Raw genomic sequence first — 20635 nt, 5'->3', positions numbered from 1 at the left:
TGCTTTCATCAAAGACCTCAGTGGAAAAAAGGGGCTTCACAGAGGAAGCAATTTGAAAAGAAAACCTTCACAAAACGAAGCTAATGTTGGACACATTAGAGCAACAGAATCACAATTGTGAATAACCGTGAGCATTATTTGTAATCAGCTTTTAGTCACTTTGCATTGATCCCCTGAACTGTGACTTCTTATACTAATGCTAATGCTAACCGCTAGCTAACGCAACATTAGTTATGTTTTTCAGGGGGGTCCAAGCTCCACAGTGGTTCCACTCACTTCTTGTAATATCTTTGTTGGAAAGGCTAAATGTTAACATTCTTCTATTGAAAAATCTTGCTCATGTCCATTCTCAATTAGGTCCATGTAAATGTCTGTCCTTTGCACGGTGGGCAGTCCAGTCATTCAGCGAGGGATGGACGAATTGACAAATTACGATCAGTGTTATGCTAACCACCATTTACAGGCTATTGTGTTTGAGATGTTTTGCCTCCAGTTAAGACCCGCCCCTCAAAAAAACATTGCATTGTTTACAAACTGTGAAGGGGTCTATAGTGCAGCTAAATGATTTAAACAAGCGATAATCTACAAATACAACAATATCATATTACTCCTTGTTGTCTTTGGCACAGTGGGCTTTCTGTTGTTACCACATCCAGCAGTTGATGGATGCACCAAGAAAACAAAACAATACTCCTACCAAGAGTAATGTCTTTTTCAAACATAAAATGATTTGCTCTTTGACATTGGTTTTTGTTTGCAGTGAGATGGTGTCTAGTGGACATCCAGGCTCTGGTTGTCTAGGCAAATCTCTTTCTAGTGTATTGATGGAGCTATAGAAAGCTAAGAAAATACCCTCTGCTCCATCTGGTTTCACCTGATCCTCCAAGCCACATGATACAGACACCATCACTTTAATTGGCTGACACCTCAAATTTGAGATTGTTACATTTGTAGTCATGTTCAAAGTTTTTTTCCACTACCGTTGAGTTTCATTAATATTAATGTAATGCGACTCGGAGGTGTGATGTGTTTGTTCCTCACCTCCTGCTTGGGGATGCTGACGTAACCCAGGTGAGGCTTGAAGGCCTTGTACGGATGCTTGGAGAATATCCAGTGGCTGCTGAACGTCTCCCCAAACACAGGCTGCAGGAGGAAGTAGGGCTTCTCCGAGTAGTTCACCACCACCACGAACAGCGACACTGCCACGATCAGACTGGTGGCGATCAACGACTTCCTCTGTGGAGACAGAGAGAGAGCATATTCATTACAAGTCTTACTAATGCACAGAAATCATATACTGAATGTACTACATGGTGGAAAAGGCCTAAACGTGGCCTTTTAGTGTTATTACTGGTTTAAAAGCTTAACCTGAATGATGAAAAAGGTAGACACAATGAAAATAAAATAAAACAGGTCACTCATCCTTTATTTCACATATAAAGAAACATTATTGGGATATAGATCTATGTAAAGTATATTAGAATAAATCACATTACATAAACTGCACACATCATTTTCACTCTGAAATATATGTGCCATACCTGGTCTGATCTTTTAATGAGCTGAGCTACCGTAACCAAGTCATTTTTCTCATGGATCAATAAAGTTTGTCTAAGTCCAAAGCCCCCCAAAGTCAGACTTTCTACTTAAAAAGTCGTAGAATCCTCACTACCTCTGAGTTGAGTTTCCAAGATGGCCGCCCTGTGTGTAAACAGTAATTAGAAGCTCCTGTAATATTCAATTTATTAGCACTTCTGATTAGTTTTTGTTGCATTAAATTGGTAGTACAGACAGTATTTTCCCACAGACATATGTTGAAATGCTTTTATAATGTATTTTTTCATGAGTTATATGGGACATACAAGCCCATGTTGCGCTAACAACGGCTAAAAACAACACCCCGGAAAAAACAAAACAAAGTCAAACACCATTGTGGAAAACTGTGATTAACAGTGTATTTATTTAATATATACTTTTATAAATTGTAGATTTCATCACAGTAAATTACCTGTTCCATTTACAATTTGTGTAACTTAAGTATCCTTAATTTAGTTTAACATTCTATGTAAATATTACACCAAGTTTCCACCAAAGGCAAGAGCTTTCATGGATGCGGCCATCTTGTTTTCCCATAACTTCTGTGAGTGGAACGCCGATAATTCGAGTGTGACCTCATTCCCAGCTTCAACTTGCAATGATCACATGCAAATATGATAAAAAATTCACCCAGTAGTTTAATTTTACTGTGGCGTAGCCATTTGGATTTCATTCTGTGGCTCTAGACACACTACTATCCAAAAACCAATCTGAGCTACAAACTATGTGATGTATGGGCTTCTCAGCAAATGCTTTAAACACTGTTAACTGTTTGTCCTTGATCATTAGTTATTTCAACAGATGATACAACAGACTCTAAACATCTTACTTCATACTCCTTCGATGCTGCTGTTCATATGATTTGATTGACCAGACAGATCTTCACCTGAGCTAATCAGTTCCAATAGGAGCAACTCCACCCCACTAATATTTTAGTTTTTGTCTTTAGGCTTGCTTCCAGGCGTGTTTTAATTAGATCTTTGATACATCTGTTGCATTTTGAGGACTTAAAAAGTCATGGGGAGGACATATCTTAACTGTCCCTCTGAGAAAACCCCTGCAAAATTCATAAAAGTGCATTTTCCTAAAGCAACCTCTTCCTTCCACTTCAGATACTGTACGTATTAAACGATCTCTCTGAAGTCCTCCTTCTCCTTAGATAGTCAATTGGCAGAGATTAACACTTCATCTCTGCTCACGCACAATTTGGCTCTCCACTTTTTCATCAATTTATTTTGAAGTGGTGCAGCTTTGTGGACAGATGTTGGTCGGTCGAACAGTTTTGGTCCAGACCATAGATTGTATATAAACACGGACAACCTGTCACCACTTCCTCGCATTGGCCAAACAGACGCTATTTTCCCAGGGATGTGGATGATGCCATCTGGAAGTTTGAAGCCAGAACGGAGCTATATGGAGCTGTGATATCGATGTACACTTCCCTTATTTATTTATTTATTTTTTCCCAACTCTCACAGTCCCACAGCATGGTTTACAGTTGGCATGGCAACTGGTGGTTGCCATTTATGTCTGTTTCTATAGAATCGAATAACCGAAACGAAACTTAGCTGAAAAAATTACACTTGCACAGTTTTAGTGTTGTAAATTGGCCCAAGTCCCGAAAAATATGAAGTCTCTGCAGATCCTTTTTTTCATTTATGTGAACAGCCTTATACAACGCTGTCATCACCCCTCGCCTCCCAACCCTCTGGCCCCCGACGTCTCATAACAACATTAATGGTGGATTACAGACTTGTGATGGTGCTGCATCAGATATTGACCCTTGCTGGGTGGCTGGGCCCAATATATGCTGTTGTTTCGCCTCTACTATGAGCTAAGAATGATGATACGGCGTGCAAGGTTGATGCACACGCTCCGCATTTCTTCTTCTCCTTTTGGTCTCTAGCAGAATTAGCTCCACGCACAGACCTTGGACATGTACTACTATGGATCAACATTTACGGAGAAATACTTAACACAACACTGAGGAAAACCGGATCGTTTTCGTACGTATGGACATGACCCAAAGTTTCCGGTTCAACCTAAAACGTCTTAAAGCCAATTTGATGAATTCCCATGAAATTATGCGACTTTCATGGTTCCCAGACTTAGACAGTAACTTCACAAGCGAACGTTTCTGGTCAGAGTAAAATATATTGACAGCTAAATAATAAACTGCAGTGACATTCAGTAGAGACATTTCATTTACCGACACCAGTGGACATAACTGTGCATAAATACAATAATCTATTATGTTTCAGTATTTCAGACGGGGGGAAAAAAAAGAAAATAAAAAAAGACAACAGCTGGGACGGCATTGTTTCATTCACTGCAAAACAGGAAAAATTATCATCTGGAGGTAAGAGGTATCAGGCCCGGGGAGAAACGTTTGGGAGTGATGAATAATGGATATGAGATGGAGGACGAGGAAAGGTCTCGCAGAGTAAATGTGATTGGCAGGGGAGAGCTGGAGATCAATGCACAGACGAGAGAAAGAATCAGACCGGGGCTGAAATAAAAAAAAAAAAAAAATACTTTACAGCTACAACATCTCAGAGCCTGAGGTGATGATAGATTTCGGCAGAGCCAGAGATGTTTTATTTTCTTCTCCCCCCTTTTTTTTTTTTTTTTTTTCCAGGAAACTTCAATAACGTGCTGCTAATCTAACAGACAAGTCCGGTGGGACAATCCGAATCTTTGGGAAGGTGGTGTTTCACAGATTCTTTGAAGTAATCTGATGGTGAGGAGATTGGGTGTGGCGTGCGGTAATGGCGAAGCCCCCGCTGCCAAAGTGCCTGCACCACCACGAGCTCTGATCTCCAACATCAAACGTCCCGAGGGAGACGCCCGAGGCTTTTCTTCTTACGGGCGAGATCAAACATATGGCGTGCGGTGGGGGTGAGAAAGACGGTGACCATTTGCCGCCCTGACGAGCCTATCGCATCTTACCAGTTGCATGTGTGTTACATCACGCATCATTTCACAGCATTACTGCCCATCTTTGATCACAAACAGAGGGGTCCTGGCTTTGATCTCGTGCGGAAGAGCACACAGAGGTCCGACGGGAACTTCTCCTTTTCCACACTATTTTACAAAATAATAGATACCAGTTTCCTGAAAGGACAGTCCGTCTGTTCTATGTCATACAAAAACATGTTTTTTTTTTCTGAAGATGTGCTGTAATAGCCAGTTATCAGGGGTTCATTACGGAGCAGGAGAGTTCTTCAGGAGGAGAGAAGAAAAAAAAAAAACAAAAAACAACACTCCATCCTCGTCTGCAGAGCTGCAACATCCATCGGCTCTCATGAGGACAATGAGAAAATGAGAAAATTTCCGTGTCCGCTTCAACCTCAATCTGGCCACAAATCACGGGGGAAATGATGTGTCAGAGTCTGCAGGCGATTGGAGGACTCGGCGTGGGCGTCACGGGGCGCTGAACCTCCACTAGCTTGGTGCGCGAGACTCCTCTCTCGCGTTCGCTCATCCATCAGGGCGATCACTAGCCCGGCCCGTTGAGGCGTGTGACACGGAGGTTGAAAGGCTCTGCGTCGAGGAAGGAGTACAGCCGCGGAGCAGGGACCATTAACAAAAGCGGAGAGGCGGCACAGCGGCTGTGGAGTTTCAAACATTAGCGCGCCGGTCAATGCTAAAACATTTCGCTCGTAGAATATGACGACCTTGTTTCCATCGGATCAAACGATGGTGGCCATTAACTGCAGCGCCACTTACGGCTGAAGCTTTCATTTACCGCACACACGGGCTGAAAGCTTCGAGGGGAGTATTTTTAAAGGTGCTAAAACGCACTCAGAGGCCGCATCGATCTCAGTTTGCCGACAGACTGTGTCGGTTCGTTGGGACCGGGGACACGAGAGAGAGCCATCATTTTCCCCCCAGTCTCTCCTGCAGCGAGAGGCCGTGACCAGATTACATGTGAGAAACTAGCATAAGTGTGGTTACTTGTGTAGAAACTGAGACACAGAAAGTTGCGTAATGAATAATACATCTACTCCAGTGTAATAGAGAGGACTTCCAGTTGAGTATTTCCATTTTAAATGATTTGATGGTAATCTCCAACATGACATTGTACTTTCACGCCACCGCATTTATCTGACAGCTTTAGTTCTGTTGCTTATAATGTAGATGCATAATAACTGTATTGGCTCCATCTCTACTAACTACAGCGTTAATGGTGTTTACCTAATATCCATCAGTGATAATGATATTGCAGTAATATCATGCATTAAACTTGTTTATAAAGCCTGCAAGCATTTCACTCAGCCTATTGGAACAGACAGGCTGAGTTTCTACACTGAAAGCTAAAAGACACATAAAGTGTTTTTTTTTATTATTGACTTCCACACTAAGAAATATGATTAATCACGATTAAATATCATTCATTTTTAATCTGTGTTAATAGCGTGCACTGCACAGCAAACTGAGTATTTTGACATATCATCGTTAAAATGTTCATGTGATTGTACAGGTTCATATAATATACTCATAAAAATACTGAAGCTGTGTGATGTGTATTTTCGAGCTATGGTCGTCTGTTCAAAAGCACTAAATCTCAAAAAGTATAAAAGTCACAGCTAAGTCATTTGTATATACAGTATAACATATAAATTTGTGTATCTTACAAACTGAATCACTAGCAATGGTTAGAAAATGGGTACAAAATGAGAAATTAAGTATTTTATGTCTATTACTTCGTTACAACGCCAGTCAAAGGGTTAATGAATATCACATAAACCAACTGTGTGCACAAATGTGAGTCCTAATTTGTCTATTTCTATAAAAATTCTATATTTAGTTTAGAAAATGACTGGCTCCATTACCTTTAGCTTGGGCTAACAGTCGCCCAAAGACCACACAAGAGACTGGGTTTAGTTTTAATGACACTTCATACAACTTTTCCCCCAGAACCCCAAAATCTTATTCAGCCACATCTCTTTACTTTATTTTATTTGTTGAATTTTTGCTTCTGTGACGTTGAGTGGACTCCATGTTTGACTTGATCGTTGAATATTGAATCCTGTGGTGTTTTGTGTCACTATACGTTACCAAAATGTCTGCGACTGTAGTCGTAACTTTGACTAATATCAGAGAGTATAAATACATATAGCACAGCCAGGATGACAGTATACTTATAAAATGTATTTTCCTAATAACACATTTTACTTAAATAACAGTGGATTCTTCAGAGTTCTACTGTAAAAGATGTGAACACTACGTTACAACCCATCTCCATAATAATTTCCCTCCTTAATGTACCAAATAGGTAATAAATATGTGCATTTCAGAATAATCAGAGAGTAGTGCTCAATTCACTTGTGTGAAGAATGAAATTTCAAAGCAAATTAGCTGTTTATTTCCTCATGCATACTGCACAATCAAAATTTCACCTCCATCAGGCTCTACCTGGGCATGAAGAGAATACAATTCCCCACAAAGAATAATGCTCCAGCTCAGTAAACAACAGGACCACACTGTAGTTCAATCCAAAAAGCTAATCACAACGAGTATTGGCATAATGAGAGGCTCAACCTGGAGAAAATAGCTCATGAAAAAACATATCTGGTAGCTATTCTCGAGTGTCTCCTGAGCAAAAGGAAAAAAAAAAAAAATGAAAATTACATTTGCAATGCAAAAACGCTACCTCCCTGGTACCTGATTCTTGCCACCACGGTCCAGCGAGCAGTTAAAATCCAATTTCAATTAAGGCGTTTGAGAAAATATTTACGGAGTCACTCTCTCACTCTTCCCCCTTCTCTCTTTTTAAGGCTTAATGTTGCTCTCCAAAGCAATAAGACAGCAGCATAAACAAAGAGCCACTCCAGAGACTGAAACCGGGTCCGCACACATTACTCCATCCACACGCCATATTTCCAGCAACGGTTTCACTTCAGAAGTCATCCAAGTACTAGATAACAAACTATTCTTCTCCCGGAGGATGAAGAGGGAGCATCTTTGCAGCCGGGAACACGGTCACGCACAATTTCCCATTCAAATTTCACCCAGAGGAGCTGTGACTGGGCCCAGGCACCGAGGAGGAGCAATAATACAATTTGTAGACGTTATTGCAGATGAATTAGGTTCGCGGCGAAAAGATTTATTTCATTCATGAGTTATTTATGCGAATCATTTGGTTTTTTAATCATTGCATGTGCATATTTTTTTTATATACTCCTTGCATCAGGTGTCATAAAACGCATTTCAAGTACAAGAGCATTATTTTTTCTGACATTTGTTGATAATATACTTTTGTTTTAAATGTAAAACTTAAAATCTAACTCTGGGGGTATTTTCACTTCTTGCGTAAAGGATTTAAATAACTCAAGAGGAGGAGCAGCTAACATTAGCAAGTAAATACTGCATAAAACATTGATCATATATAAAGATGGACAAACCCTCATGACATAAACTATAGGATATATAAAGCGAGCTGACATATGGCAGCGCCTGACTCCTGGCTAAAGTCCGGGCTAAATCAAAAATAGTCAAAGAAGTGGAGTGAGACTGGAGTTAAGAAAGTAATCCACGGAAACACTGATAACAGCCATAGAAACTAAAACTGTGTTGTACCATGCTGTGAAGTGGGACATTTTAGATGGAGGTCTATGGGGACTGGCTCACTTTTGGAGTCAGCCTCAAGTGGCCATTCGAGGAACTGCAATTTATGTCACTTTCGCAACTTAGAGCCATTGACAGCATTACTTAGTAAAAGTTAAAACTGTATGTATAGAGTTTCATTGGCCAAACCGACGAGATTTCCCGGGGATACAGGTGCCATCTCGCAACTTTGAGTCAGAGTCTGCACATAACGGTTCCAGAGCAGAGCCACGAAAACGACGACCATGACCACACTTCATCCAGACTCACTCACATTTAATTATCACATTTAATTAATAGAACACTCTGCTTTACCTCCACAAATGACGTGGAAATGTTGGATTATACACTGTACTTTTTAAAAAAAGAAAAATATTTTCACAACCTTCACAACAGCGTTTTACAAAGCAGTTGGCATGGCAACTGGTGGGCGCCATTATGTCACATCCTGTTTCTATTGCGCCAAATGAATAAAACAGAACTTTGAGAACAAATAATTGAGACTTGAACATGCATCAAAAATAAATAAATAAATAAATTTGATGTGTATTTTAGTTCGGCCCAAGGCCCATCCACTAACATGGAGGAGGTGGAGCTCATGACTTATTACTTGAGCCAGGCACCAGGGGGAGCTCTACTTGCTTTGGCTTCACTTTAGAGGAGCAGTTGTGATTTACACCAGCACTCTGTAGTCTGTCCGTTCACAATTCAATATTGTTTCTTTACTGTAGCAAACAGGTGCTAACAGGCCAGATTTAAACTGTGACAGCAGCTAGGAGGCTACAAAAAAAAAAAAAAAAGAAGAAGTAGATTTTAAATTTAAAAGTGTTAAAGAAACATGTTGTTAATATTATGGTTATTATTATTATCTGACAGTTCATCTATGCTTCATAAGGGTAAATATTAAACTATAATAGGTTATGAATATAAATGAGTAAACAGTGAATTATATACAGCACATACTGTTCACTGTATAAAGCTTCAGCAAATGTCAGCCCTTTAAGTTTCTTATATGCATTAATAAATTAATGTAGGATTAAAATAACAGAACAAGCTGTATACTTGCACACATGCAGCACTGAGAGTTCAGCGCTCACTGGGGGGCTGCTGATCCCGGCAGAGCCCAGCAGAGGGGGCAGTCAACTCACACAGCTGTCATGTGGCAAACATACGGGAGCAGAAGAGCCTCGGCTGCAGCCTTGAATCTTTAAAAAAAAAAGGGATGTGTTCTCCACACTGAGCCTCTGTGGTGTGGAGAAACCCTCCAAACACTCGCTAGTTTAGTTCCAGCACGTTTAATCCGGCAGCAAGTGCTCAATCCTCTGACTGAACTCCAGAGCAGCAACGCGCAACGTTACTCTGCAAATTATAAACAATGCATCTCATTTATTTACATTTTACTGCGCTGTCATGATCCTTTTTATCATTCTCCGAAATAAATCATGTTTGGTTGTAACTTGTTAGCAGCAGCTGGAGCATAACAACTCCATAAGATTTTTTTACATTTACTACAGTTTTAAAAGTCTCCTCACTGATGCTCAGTTTGGTTCTGAGCAGCGCAAGTATTTTTTTAAACAGTATTAAAAAATAGTCAATTATCAGATGGTCAATTCAATTTTTAATTGAGCAAAACTGTCTATAATAAAATGATCGCTGCTACTCTCACCTACAATCATGAAATATCCTTGTAGGCTATATGTTCCCATGCTACTACTGAATGTTGACATGATCAAAGTGATTAAGTTTATTTATTTATCAGGTCGTTAATTTGCTGAAACAGCCTAAATTAGACTTGTTATCTGAGAGGCTTTAATAAAGATCCAGAGCAGCTACTGGGCGGACACTACTTGAGACTTTATTAGGTTTTAAATTAGTTTTGCCTCAATTAAAGGGTAATTTTACCGCAGCTACTGTTCATTCAAGTCCATCAGCTCGACTGCTCAAACATGTTTTAAACCTTTTAGAAATCTAATGATTAGCTCAGCTCTCTTTTTGAGAGTCTATAATTCCTGCTCATAGATTTTTTTCTGAAGGAGCCATTACAGCAGCAGCCATGATTTCTCTAAACCGGCAGAGAGGATGATTATATGAGATGTGCATTAGCAGAAGTAAGAAGCTGTTCCCCGCTGCCATGTGTCTTTTATAACTGCAGTCCACGTGTTCATGCCGTGCAAATGAAACATCGGTGATACGAGCAGAGCGCTTCCGTACAGGAGAATAACAAAATGTCCCGACGCTTCCTCTTTCTCAATGATATGAAGCAAATCCTTCAATCCAGGTCAAATTAACACTAATCTTCCCTGCTGGCATGAAACTGGATTACTGCGACGCAGAGGTTCAGGAAGAATCTTGGTTTGTTTGTTTGTTTTTTTATGTGTTAGAGTCTGGCATTAATAAGGAGGAAACACATGTAGGATTGATAAAAACCTTAACACTGCAAATCCCATTCTGCACCATTAGACGTACATGTGTGTGTGTGCGAGTTCACTCGTGTGCGTCACCGCAACAGGAAGTCAGTCGAAACCCATTTTACTAATGCATATCTGATATCAAATGGAACATAATCCCCACAAGTACAAAAAAAAAAGAAAAAGGGGGGATTAAACACTCCACCATATTCACTTCCCCCGTCTGGATGCAGCAAACTTTCAGGTCGAGAGGGGGAGGAAAATAAAAAAAATAAAAAAAAACTGGTGCCATATGTTCACAGAGACATTCTGGTGACGCTCTCTGCTCCGCTGCGTAGGCTGGCGCTCGCCCGCTGGAGAAAGTGAAGAATTTGTCAAAGTGAAAAGAAAAAAAAAAATCTTCGTGTCATCTCTGAGAAGCCGAATCCCAGAATATCTGTGTGAGCAGAATGAGTCTACCTGTCAGGAACAAAGCGTGTCGAGGTTTTATGTTTGACTGTGAGGCTCCGCGCTGCCATAAAGACTTCCTCGCAGCACTTTGTTTCTCCCTCAATACGACCACTTCCTTTCATTTCATGATGTTCTGCTGAAGGTCACGGCACACGTGAACAACGTAAACCAGAAAACTTTTACTTTTTCCAATCTTGTAAATGTATTTATTGCACTGCATTTATTTTAAAGTATATATCGAGCTCATTTTATAGCACCCTGATGCCGCCTAGCGTGCCGTAGCCACGTAGAGTTTTCCAAGTTGGTAACAAGCTGGAGGGATTTGCAGCTGGTGAAGGCTACGAAATAACAGCCAACAGAGGTGGTCATGTTACGTCACTGAACTGGAAACTGTTTTGCTGTGTCCAGTGTGGAGCAAGCTGCAAAGTTTGGGGGGTAAAAAAAAAAAAAAAAGCTTATTAAAACTGAATATAGCAGCACGACAAATGAAATAACAGCCTGCAGCAGTGAAAAGGGGATGAAATGAGATTCCAGCTCCAAAACCACAACCGCCGCCTCACTTTCAGTGTCACCGCGTATGACAAGGCAGGGCGTTGATGGGAGGTAATTACAGAATTGTTAGCATTTCATATCAGGAACAAATTCATTCTTTCATTTCATTTCTGTAACCGCTTGTCCTCTGGAGGGTCGCGGGGGGGGGAGGAGACTGGAGCTTATCCCAGCTGTCAGGAAAAATTACACCGTGAAAAACCTGCGTTTGTAAAGATGATGAAAACAATTCATGAGTATAAACCCTCCGATATTTTGCAGAGGCAACGTTACAAGGAGAAGATTGGAAAAGGAATTGTTTTACACAACGGATGTCTAGACGCGTAGATGTAGTCGATGCTGTTCTTGTGTTTTTCTTCTCCTCGGCAGCGCCACTGCTAAATAATTTAGTCGCTAGTTTCAGAATATTAATGGATGATTAGTAAAACAGAATATAATTGCAGTACGGGCGGGGCGGGGCTTAGCTGGAGGCAAAACATCTCAAGCAGTGTAGCTTGTAAACGGCGGTTAGCATGTTTCAAGAGACTGAAAAATTATTTTAGAGGGAATATACTAATACACTCACTCCCTGAGACCGTGAGTGTTTGTTTAAATAGTTGACTCTGACTGATGGGACTGTATTCACCGGCCCCTGCACTCTCACTCACTGGATGGACGATTTGATCAAAGGAGGACACAGAGAGGACGAAGTCTGTTCTGTCTTTATCAAGTGAAGCGTCTCCAACAAAGATATTACAAGTAGAACCTCTGTGGAGGGTAACGTAGTAAAGGCAACTTCTGCTTGGACAACCCTGAAACACGCAATTAATATTGAGTTAGCAAGCAGTTAGCATTAGCATAAATATGTATCAAGAATCCTTGAAATAATGATTAACTTAATGTTATTTCAGTCACAATTTAGTCTAACCACAGCGCTATCCAAGCTGAAACTGAAGATGCAATACATATTAATCTTATCTGATATCAAATCAGAGAGTTGTTGATGTTTGTCTCACTCCAATAGTTGCTTTTGATCGTGTTCAACCAAAGTTGTCTACGACTGGCAGTGGCCAAAGTGTTAGTGTTTTTGCTTTTTCAGTTTTGGCACCAAAAAAAATACAGCAAGAAATACAACATTTTCCCGGTTGACAGTGACAGTGTTCGCCTCAAGCTTCCCTCTGTTTTGCCTCCAGCTAACGTTGTGACGTCACAGTGACGTCGGCCATGAAGGCCAATAAAAAAGCAACAAGGCACAGTTCATTTTTTACTGGAAGGAAACTGATCCCAGTCCTTGTTGCTTTGTGACCCATGAAACATGCAACAAATCAAGGATGAGCACAGAGAAGGGTCAACAAATCAAATCAATCTCGCCTCCAAAATCCTATGTTCTGTCTTAAAAATCCAAAAATGTTATTCTAGACAACCCTTCCCTTTTTTTTTTTACCATAATATTAAAAAAAAAGTTTGGAAAAGAGTGCCAGCTATTTTGGACCTGTGATTTGTGTGGATGTTACTTAGACATGTAGCACCCACCTAGACCAGACCAGACACCCCCACCCCACAGCAATGACACTCCCTGATGGGAGCAGCCTGACACAGACACACACACAAAAACTCATGATCAAGTATCCTCTGTCTCCATCCACCCTCAGAAGACTCATGTCCATCCCCTGATGAGTCGTAACAGTTTTCGGAGACAAGGGAGACTTATCACACAACATTAGGTCATAATGTTACGCCTGATTGGTGTACACTGTACAGTATATACTGGTGTTTAATTCTAAGTCACATTATATAGTTCAGTGTGTGTTTTTTCAGACTTTGTTGAGTGTTTCTGCTAAAAAACTGAATTGTGTTGTTTTTGGTGGAATTCATCTGTCACATCTAAAGCCATCACGTAAATCCAGTCTGTGGACATGTGTTAGTCCATATACACAGTATATGTACACAGTATATGGATATATGGATTAACACATAGCACATATGGATTATAGGCTGGAGACCTGTCCAGTGTGTACCCCGGCTCTGGCCCGATGACAGCTGGGATAGGCTCCAACAACCACCGCCACCATAGTGACGATAAGCACTAGTAGAAGATGAGATGAGACATATGGAGACGTCTTTCTGATCTTCAGAATGGATTTAAAGCCGGGCAGCTTATAGAAATGTTCCTAGATGAACACAGAGTAAAACAGAAGGACCTGAAAACTTGAAATTATCCTCATCTTTAATTAAACTGATTTTCTAACTACCTTACTGATCATTTAAAACAATTTGTGTCTTTGGTATTTTTACTCTCAGTGATTAATCTCTCATGAAAGTCGTTTCTGTTTTTTTTTTTTTTTTCCCAATCAGGTATTCATTTAATCAACTAATCATTCCAGCAGTGATTTGTCTAAATTCAGCTCCTAATCACTGACAACTGTGGTGGTAGTGGAATAAATAAATAAATAAATAAATGTTAAGTGAACACGACGGGAAGTAAAAGTCCTGGATTTTGTGTGAGTAGTTTCACTTTCTAATAACATTAGGAGGTGATAGCACTCATTGCAGAATAACACAGAATGCAATACTTATATATTATGTTAATTTTAACTATATCAATTCAGTGTCCATTCGTAGGGAGGTAACACACACCGATCTTGGGGACAAATCTAAATTTCACCAATTTATTCGGCCAAACCATGCGCTAACGTTGATAAAAACATTTTAACATTTGAAACTTTTATTGTAAGAAACTCAAATTCAAATTCAAATTCAATGTTTGTTAAACAATGAAATTTGATCATATGACTTTTTTAGCCAATCACCTGCGAGTTCCTGTATATAGATGACATGATACGTACGTGATCTCCATTTTCTTTCCTTTCATGTTTTGATGACGGAAACGTTGTGGTTTGACGTGGACGAATAAATTGGTGAAATTGAGATTTGTTAATCTGAACTACATCAAAAGATGTCAGGTTAGTAGTTAATACATGTGGCTAAGGTGTGCATGTGCATGTGAGTGTGAGGGTCAGACTGTTAGTCTGTGAAGGATGCACAAAAGCATCTAGTTGGGTGGAACATGTCTAAGTAACATCCACATTAATACCAGGTCTGGAAGTTTCCCAGCGGAACATTGAATTGTCCCAAGATGGTCAGTGGTCATAATGTTGTGGCAGATCTATGTACATGAAGAGGCCAGCTGATAAGATGTCAAACTACAGACCAACACTTCAGCAAATAATAATTAAAGGCTCATTTAAAGTGTATATTTCAGTATTCTATTGTATTATCAAGAATATGACGTGAGTCTAAAAATATTTGTAAATATTTTATGAAACAAGATCTAAATGTATTCCACATAACAAGTGCTACATATTTAATGAGTGTGCTTGTTGCTTTGTCCGGTTAAGATAAGAATCCAACGCTGGGTTAGTTTCTGCAGAAAGCTGACATTAATCTGTACCTTTGTCTATATTTCAGGGTGTATTTGTAAAAAAGCTTTATCGATGCAGATTTTCAAGCAGCATAGGACGCCTATTTGTAAAAAAGAAAAAGCAGAAACTGATTTATGATTTCAAAATGACAGCCATACATCAACATAAATTAAGAGAAGAAAGTGCATCAAGTATTTATCGCTGTCATTTGGCTCCTGTTGAGTCTCTTAACCCCTCAAAGCTCTTCTGTGTCGTCCTGCTGTGATTTAAATGGCACAGGGCCGGATTATGCATCGTTTCAAAGCACAAATCCTGACGTTTCAGGCGGCGTCGACAATCTCGTGACACAAACACCGCGGCACAAATAAGTTTGGCACTTTTGTAAAAGCGGAGCACGCATTAAAAATAAAGTTTTATTCGTCGATGTGGTAAAGGCCTGATGAAAGAGTGAAAAAAATGTTTAAAAAGTGAATATTAAAGCCTTAACTCTCGAATCAACAGATGAGCCTGTGCGTCACAATCACATGACCAATTTAAGACGACGCAGCAGCAAGACGCAGCGTCACTGAGTCTTAATTACAATGTTTGTAGAAAGTGCTCACTTTCTAGTTATTTCTAGTTTTTAAATTGTGTTAGGCCTGGTAAAACTAGACTTATCATAAATAATTTACGCCACACTTCTTCCTGAATATTGCCGTCATATTGATGCACAGTGAAAAGCAAAACACTAGCAAACTTAAAAAAAACAAGCAAAAACAAATACATGACTCCCCCTTTACTATTGGTGGAAAATGCATCCATCACCCAATCAGGAAATGACTTGTCACTGGTTGCTAAGGATAGTTCTGTAAATGGTTGTAAATAGCTGTAATAAAAAATGTGACGCATTTCCGGCATTTTGATGTAAATAGTTATAAATAACTGTGTTTGCTAATTTTGTACATAAGCTTTTGAAATTTACACTTTAGATTCGCAAGTTATAAAAACTGTTCGTTAAACATGTTCGTGGATTTCACAGAGAAAAATGTAATTTTTTCCTACTCGGATTTTATGGTTTTAGTGTGATTTTAGGTCCAACGTGTTAATACAGTTTGTCAAAATGATGAAATAATGAGACGGATGAGGCTGTTCTGAAAAGAACGATATCAAACAAGGCAATGTAAACAGTTTTTAAAATGAAATATGAAGGTAAAACCGAAAGTAGTCGAAAATTGCCAATTATGGTCTGGACTCCAGACCATAATAACATATGATAATGTGAATATGATGATAATAACATATGTTTTGAACTACAACATACAGCGCCTTGGGTACTTTTATTAAAGTTCTTCTTCTTCTCCTTCTTCTTCTTCTTCTTCTTCTTCTTCAACTACTAATGAACTGCAGATGAAGACCTATGGAGGCACAGTAACTCCACCTGCTCCAGTAACTCACTTGTTCTTCAGGGTGAAGAGATATTGACCAAACCTTCGCTGCCCTGCGATATCTATAACCTCATTGTCGAGGGTTATTTTTAGAGAGCGCATCAAGCCAAGTCCTCGGAAAATGACGTCTGCTGCTCACTTACGACAAGAGCCATTTCACAGCAGCTTCATCCTTGGGCGATATCGGCGCTGGAGAGGCCAGACTACCGGCCAAGGACAAAATTACTTTACAGCAGCGCATCGGCTGATCTCCATCCGCCGCAGACGTCCTCAATCCAGGCCACAAGTCAGGACTGAAATCAGTTTACAGGAGAAACTTTCAAACGCAATTAAATGCAACAAGAACACAATGAGCTGCAGCTTAGAATTCAGCACTTTACAGCAGAATAGCAATTATTGTCTCTGTCTCTTTGTGTTTGAAGTGGCGAAGGCAGGAGGGGGGGGTGGGTTGAGAAAAACATCGACCAGAGAAAATCCATTTCAATTTGCCAAATGCCAGTGCAGGATTACTGACATTTAGCAACTGATATTTTCCCCCAGAAACTCAATAGCATCCATCCCATAACGGCGTAATAGAGACTCCTCTCATTGATAGTGATTACACACGGCACGACGGCTCTCGCCGAGAAATCTGAGTAATATATCAAAAGTACAAACTGCGCAGACGTCTGAGGAACGTGGAGAGGATCAGACAGATGCGGTACATCAACTGCAGGACGGAGGAACAAACACATTTCCGCCTCCGCTTGATTTAATAGACGTCCGGCCGCTGCTCAGACTTTCAGTCCGACACAGAAACGTCTCCTCGTCGCTGACAGAGACGCATCGACTTTTCAAGTGGATCAGCGCTAAAGGAGTCCAGCCCTGCAAGAGATGACGGCCGAGACACTCGACTGAGGAAACTAATGCAAACCAACTTCATCCAGAGCTGAAAATACAAGACGATGAATGAACCGACTACGTAAGTATGTTCATCCATTTGTTATCACACACAGGTAATATTTACTGTGCTCACAATCTGCTTGTATGCTAACACCTGCTAACTGGCAATAAACACAAAGCACAGCTGCATCTGATTCATCCAACAGTTGATGAAATAATTAGGACTTAAACTCAACCATGAATGACTCATGTTTAAATCAACTAAATATTTAGTGATGAGCCTTTATTAAAAAAAAAAAAAGGCAATATTCATACTAAGCAGTTTGTCTTCCTAATATTGTGTAGGTCTCCATTGTGACTCATCGGAGACTGAACATGGGTCTTTCTAAGGGTCCTGAATGTTGTTGGTGGTTGAGGGGAGGGATTATTTTCTTCTCCTACAAGTGGTTTTAAGTGACAAAGATTGCAGTTTCTCAAATGGCCACTTGAGGCAAAAGTGAGTTACCGTAATAACTCTAATAGTGGCCTGTATTCAACTAATAGCCGAGTCTCTTATAATGTGGTTTACACAAACAAATAAAGGCCGGCAGTGCGCTAGTCAGCTAGTTATAGTTGTAGTAACACACAGGTACCACAGATGGCGGTAGCTACATTTGAAGTCCCGCATGAACCCAAAATACTGTCAAAGCAACAGAGAGCTTTAGCAGCGTGGCGCAAACAAGAGAATTTGACGTGAACTTCACAAAGAAAGTTTTAAAATATTTAGAGCAAAACAGAGCAAAGGAAGTTGCTTTAAATGCTTTAATATCGACCCACAAAGAATAAGTTGTTCTGACACCGGGACGGTTACCCTCTGGTACGCTGTGGACATTTAAGATGCAGTAAATGTTTCATGTGTGTATCGTACCGTTTAAAAACCTCGTCAATTTTCCCCCAATAAATGGACCCTGTTTATTTTTCAGAGTTGAAACTGATTCAGTGGTGTTGTTTATTCGTTCGTCCGTTCTGACCGACCGCGCTTAAGCGTTTATTAATCCTGCCCGGCTGCGGTGTATCTGCTAAAGTGAGAAATAAAATAGCAGAGTAAATGGTAGGAAAACCTTGAGCAAATACAGTACGTACCAGCATGAAACAAAGGGAATTAGAAATAGAAATAAAAAAAGAGATGGAAATAAAAAAAAGAAATAATAAAAGCCTTCCTCCAAAAATGGACCTGGCCACTATTAGAGGAAATACGGTAATACTCAAACGTCCAACTTTACAGCACAAATAAACATGTTTACAGCCTGGTACTGATTTAGCTGAACACTGTTTATGACTTTCTGTACATAGCTATTAAATAAATAGAGTTATTAAATAATAACAAATTAAAACGCTGCGTATGAATAAGGGTGTGGCTGCTTCAAGTAACAGGTGGATACAATCAGAGTTTATTAGTTTTTGCTTCGTCTCCACTCACTCTCCATCTCTTGGTCCATTTTTTAATGAACCGGAAATTAGTCGTGCACTGCCAAGATGGCCGACAATGCCACACTGAGGTTGTTGTGCTATTTAGAAATCATACCAATGCAGAAATGTAACATATTACATCTTTAAGTGCTCCATCGTTTGACCTTCAGCAGTGATGTGTGTTCCTGTTTGTCTTTCTTAAACAAAATGAATGTAAATGAAATGAAGCTTCACTTATGGCTAATGCTGATTTCCTGTTCAACATCCCGAGCCACCAGGAAAGACGGATGTGGAGGAATTTGCTCTTATCTCGCTGAGCTGCAGAACAAACAGCGTGTGTTGGATCGGATAAAGCACGTGTTGCTTTTAGGACATGCTTCACTCTGAAGCGTTTACGGCCTCGGTTTTATTCTGGAGGAGAAAATCAGCCGCTTTGTATTCGGCAGCAGAAATTTCTCATAGCCTCCTAACAATGAATGCATCCATTCATGCACGTGTTTTTTTTGTTATTTTTTTTTTCAACACCAATCCTCTTAGATTGTGAAGCTGCTCCATGAGCTTAAACCACAGGATTGTGAAACTTCAGCGGAGCAACTGCTGCACACGATAAACAAACCAGCCAGGTGAATCGAAGGCCACCGAACGCCACCGCTCTGCGGCGCAGGCGGGGAGGGGGGGGGTTCCCTCTGCAAAAAAAAATAACAATACAATTTGCAGAGTCGATCCCGCCCGAGCCTCTGCAGCGCTGCTGCTGCATTGTGTTGGCAAATCCGACGGACAGGAGAGTGTTGGCGTTCGCCGCGTGTGGGCCGAGGCCGCGGAGGCGCGGCGGTGTCGGGAGTCGGCGACCAAAGCGGCGGCAAACATCTGCGGTCGCCAGGAAGATCAGTAAGAAGCCAAAGAACAAACACGGACGCGCAAAGCCAACACAAAACCAGGCGGTGAAAACAAAGCGGGAGAGCAGTGAGCCTCGCTGAGCAGATGCAGCTTTACCCAGAGTGCACGGTGACATTTTGAAGCGATGCCCACTTCTTTTTTTTTTTTAATAATGACTAGAAAGTTCTAGGGCACAGCCTAAAAGCACACAGTGGATAATATTTCACTAAGAAAATTGACTGGACTTTATTTAAAGCCCCCACTTAACCGCCAGGGTTTATTTGTGTCCGTCTATCTGCCTCCCAGGGCTGGTGCTCAGATCACCGCCGGCCTTCCACTGGGAATAGTAACAGCGGCGCTGCAGCCTTTTATTAGCTCGGCTCGGTCAAGAGCCTTCAGGAAATAGCTTATAAGGTGACCAGTCCAGTCTGCCACTGAGCACATCACCGCCTTTATAGAACCGCTTCAACAGGAGAGGAGCTGAGGCAAAGTCAGGGCATCCTTCAAACATATCCCAATGAATGAGTATCCGTGTGTCGCCCGCGATTCTGCACCGGGATGGAAATAAATCCTAACATGTCAGGACAATAAATTAAGCTAAAAAGCCGGTCTGGAGGGAGCGGGCGTGGCGCGCGGCTCGCAGTCGGACTACACTAATGCAATTACAGGGATTTTCTGCTCGCTGAGAGGCTCAGTTCAAGGGCGGAGCGCGGAGAGCCGAAGGGCGAGCCGCTCGGAATCAGCTGCTTCCGAGGAACGGCGGCCAAGTCTGATCTCGCCTCCTCGCTGTCTTGAAAAGCAGCGGAGAAAAAAAACGTGTAGGATTACAGAAGCAGCAGCAGCAGCAGCAGGTTATTCCGAAGGCTACCACGCTAAGTTTACACTCTCGCATAATTACTGTGTTTGCACCTTCCCACATGCAGCTGGGTCAGGAACAAATGAGCACCGCTGGAGCTAAATAGCATTCAGTGTTTTTACTTAAGGACACTTC

General features: G+C 40.8%; 1 protein-coding gene across 1 annotated transcript in view; it reads right to left on the bottom strand.

Annotated features, from left to right (window-relative positions):
* The window catches only part of st6galnac3 (ST6 (alpha-N-acetyl-neuraminyl-2,3-beta-galactosyl-1,3)-N-acetylgalactosaminide alpha-2,6-sialyltransferase 3), an 86912-nt gene that overhangs the window by 52487 nt on the left and 13790 nt on the right, over positions 1–20635 (bottom strand). The window contains exon 2 of the mRNA XM_047590448.1: positions 1042–1236. Within this exon, the coding sequence (XP_047446404.1) occupies positions 1042–1236 (195 nt within the window). The remainder of the gene's footprint in view (positions 1–1041; positions 1237–20635) is intronic.

This window comes from Mugil cephalus, chromosome 7 (assembly GCF_022458985.1).
Source record: "Mugil cephalus isolate CIBA_MC_2020 chromosome 7, CIBA_Mcephalus_1.1, whole genome shotgun sequence".
NCBI lineage: Eukaryota > Metazoa > Chordata > Actinopteri > Mugiliformes > Mugilidae > Mugil > Mugil cephalus.
This window is presented reverse-complemented; position numbering and strand designations above follow the sequence as displayed.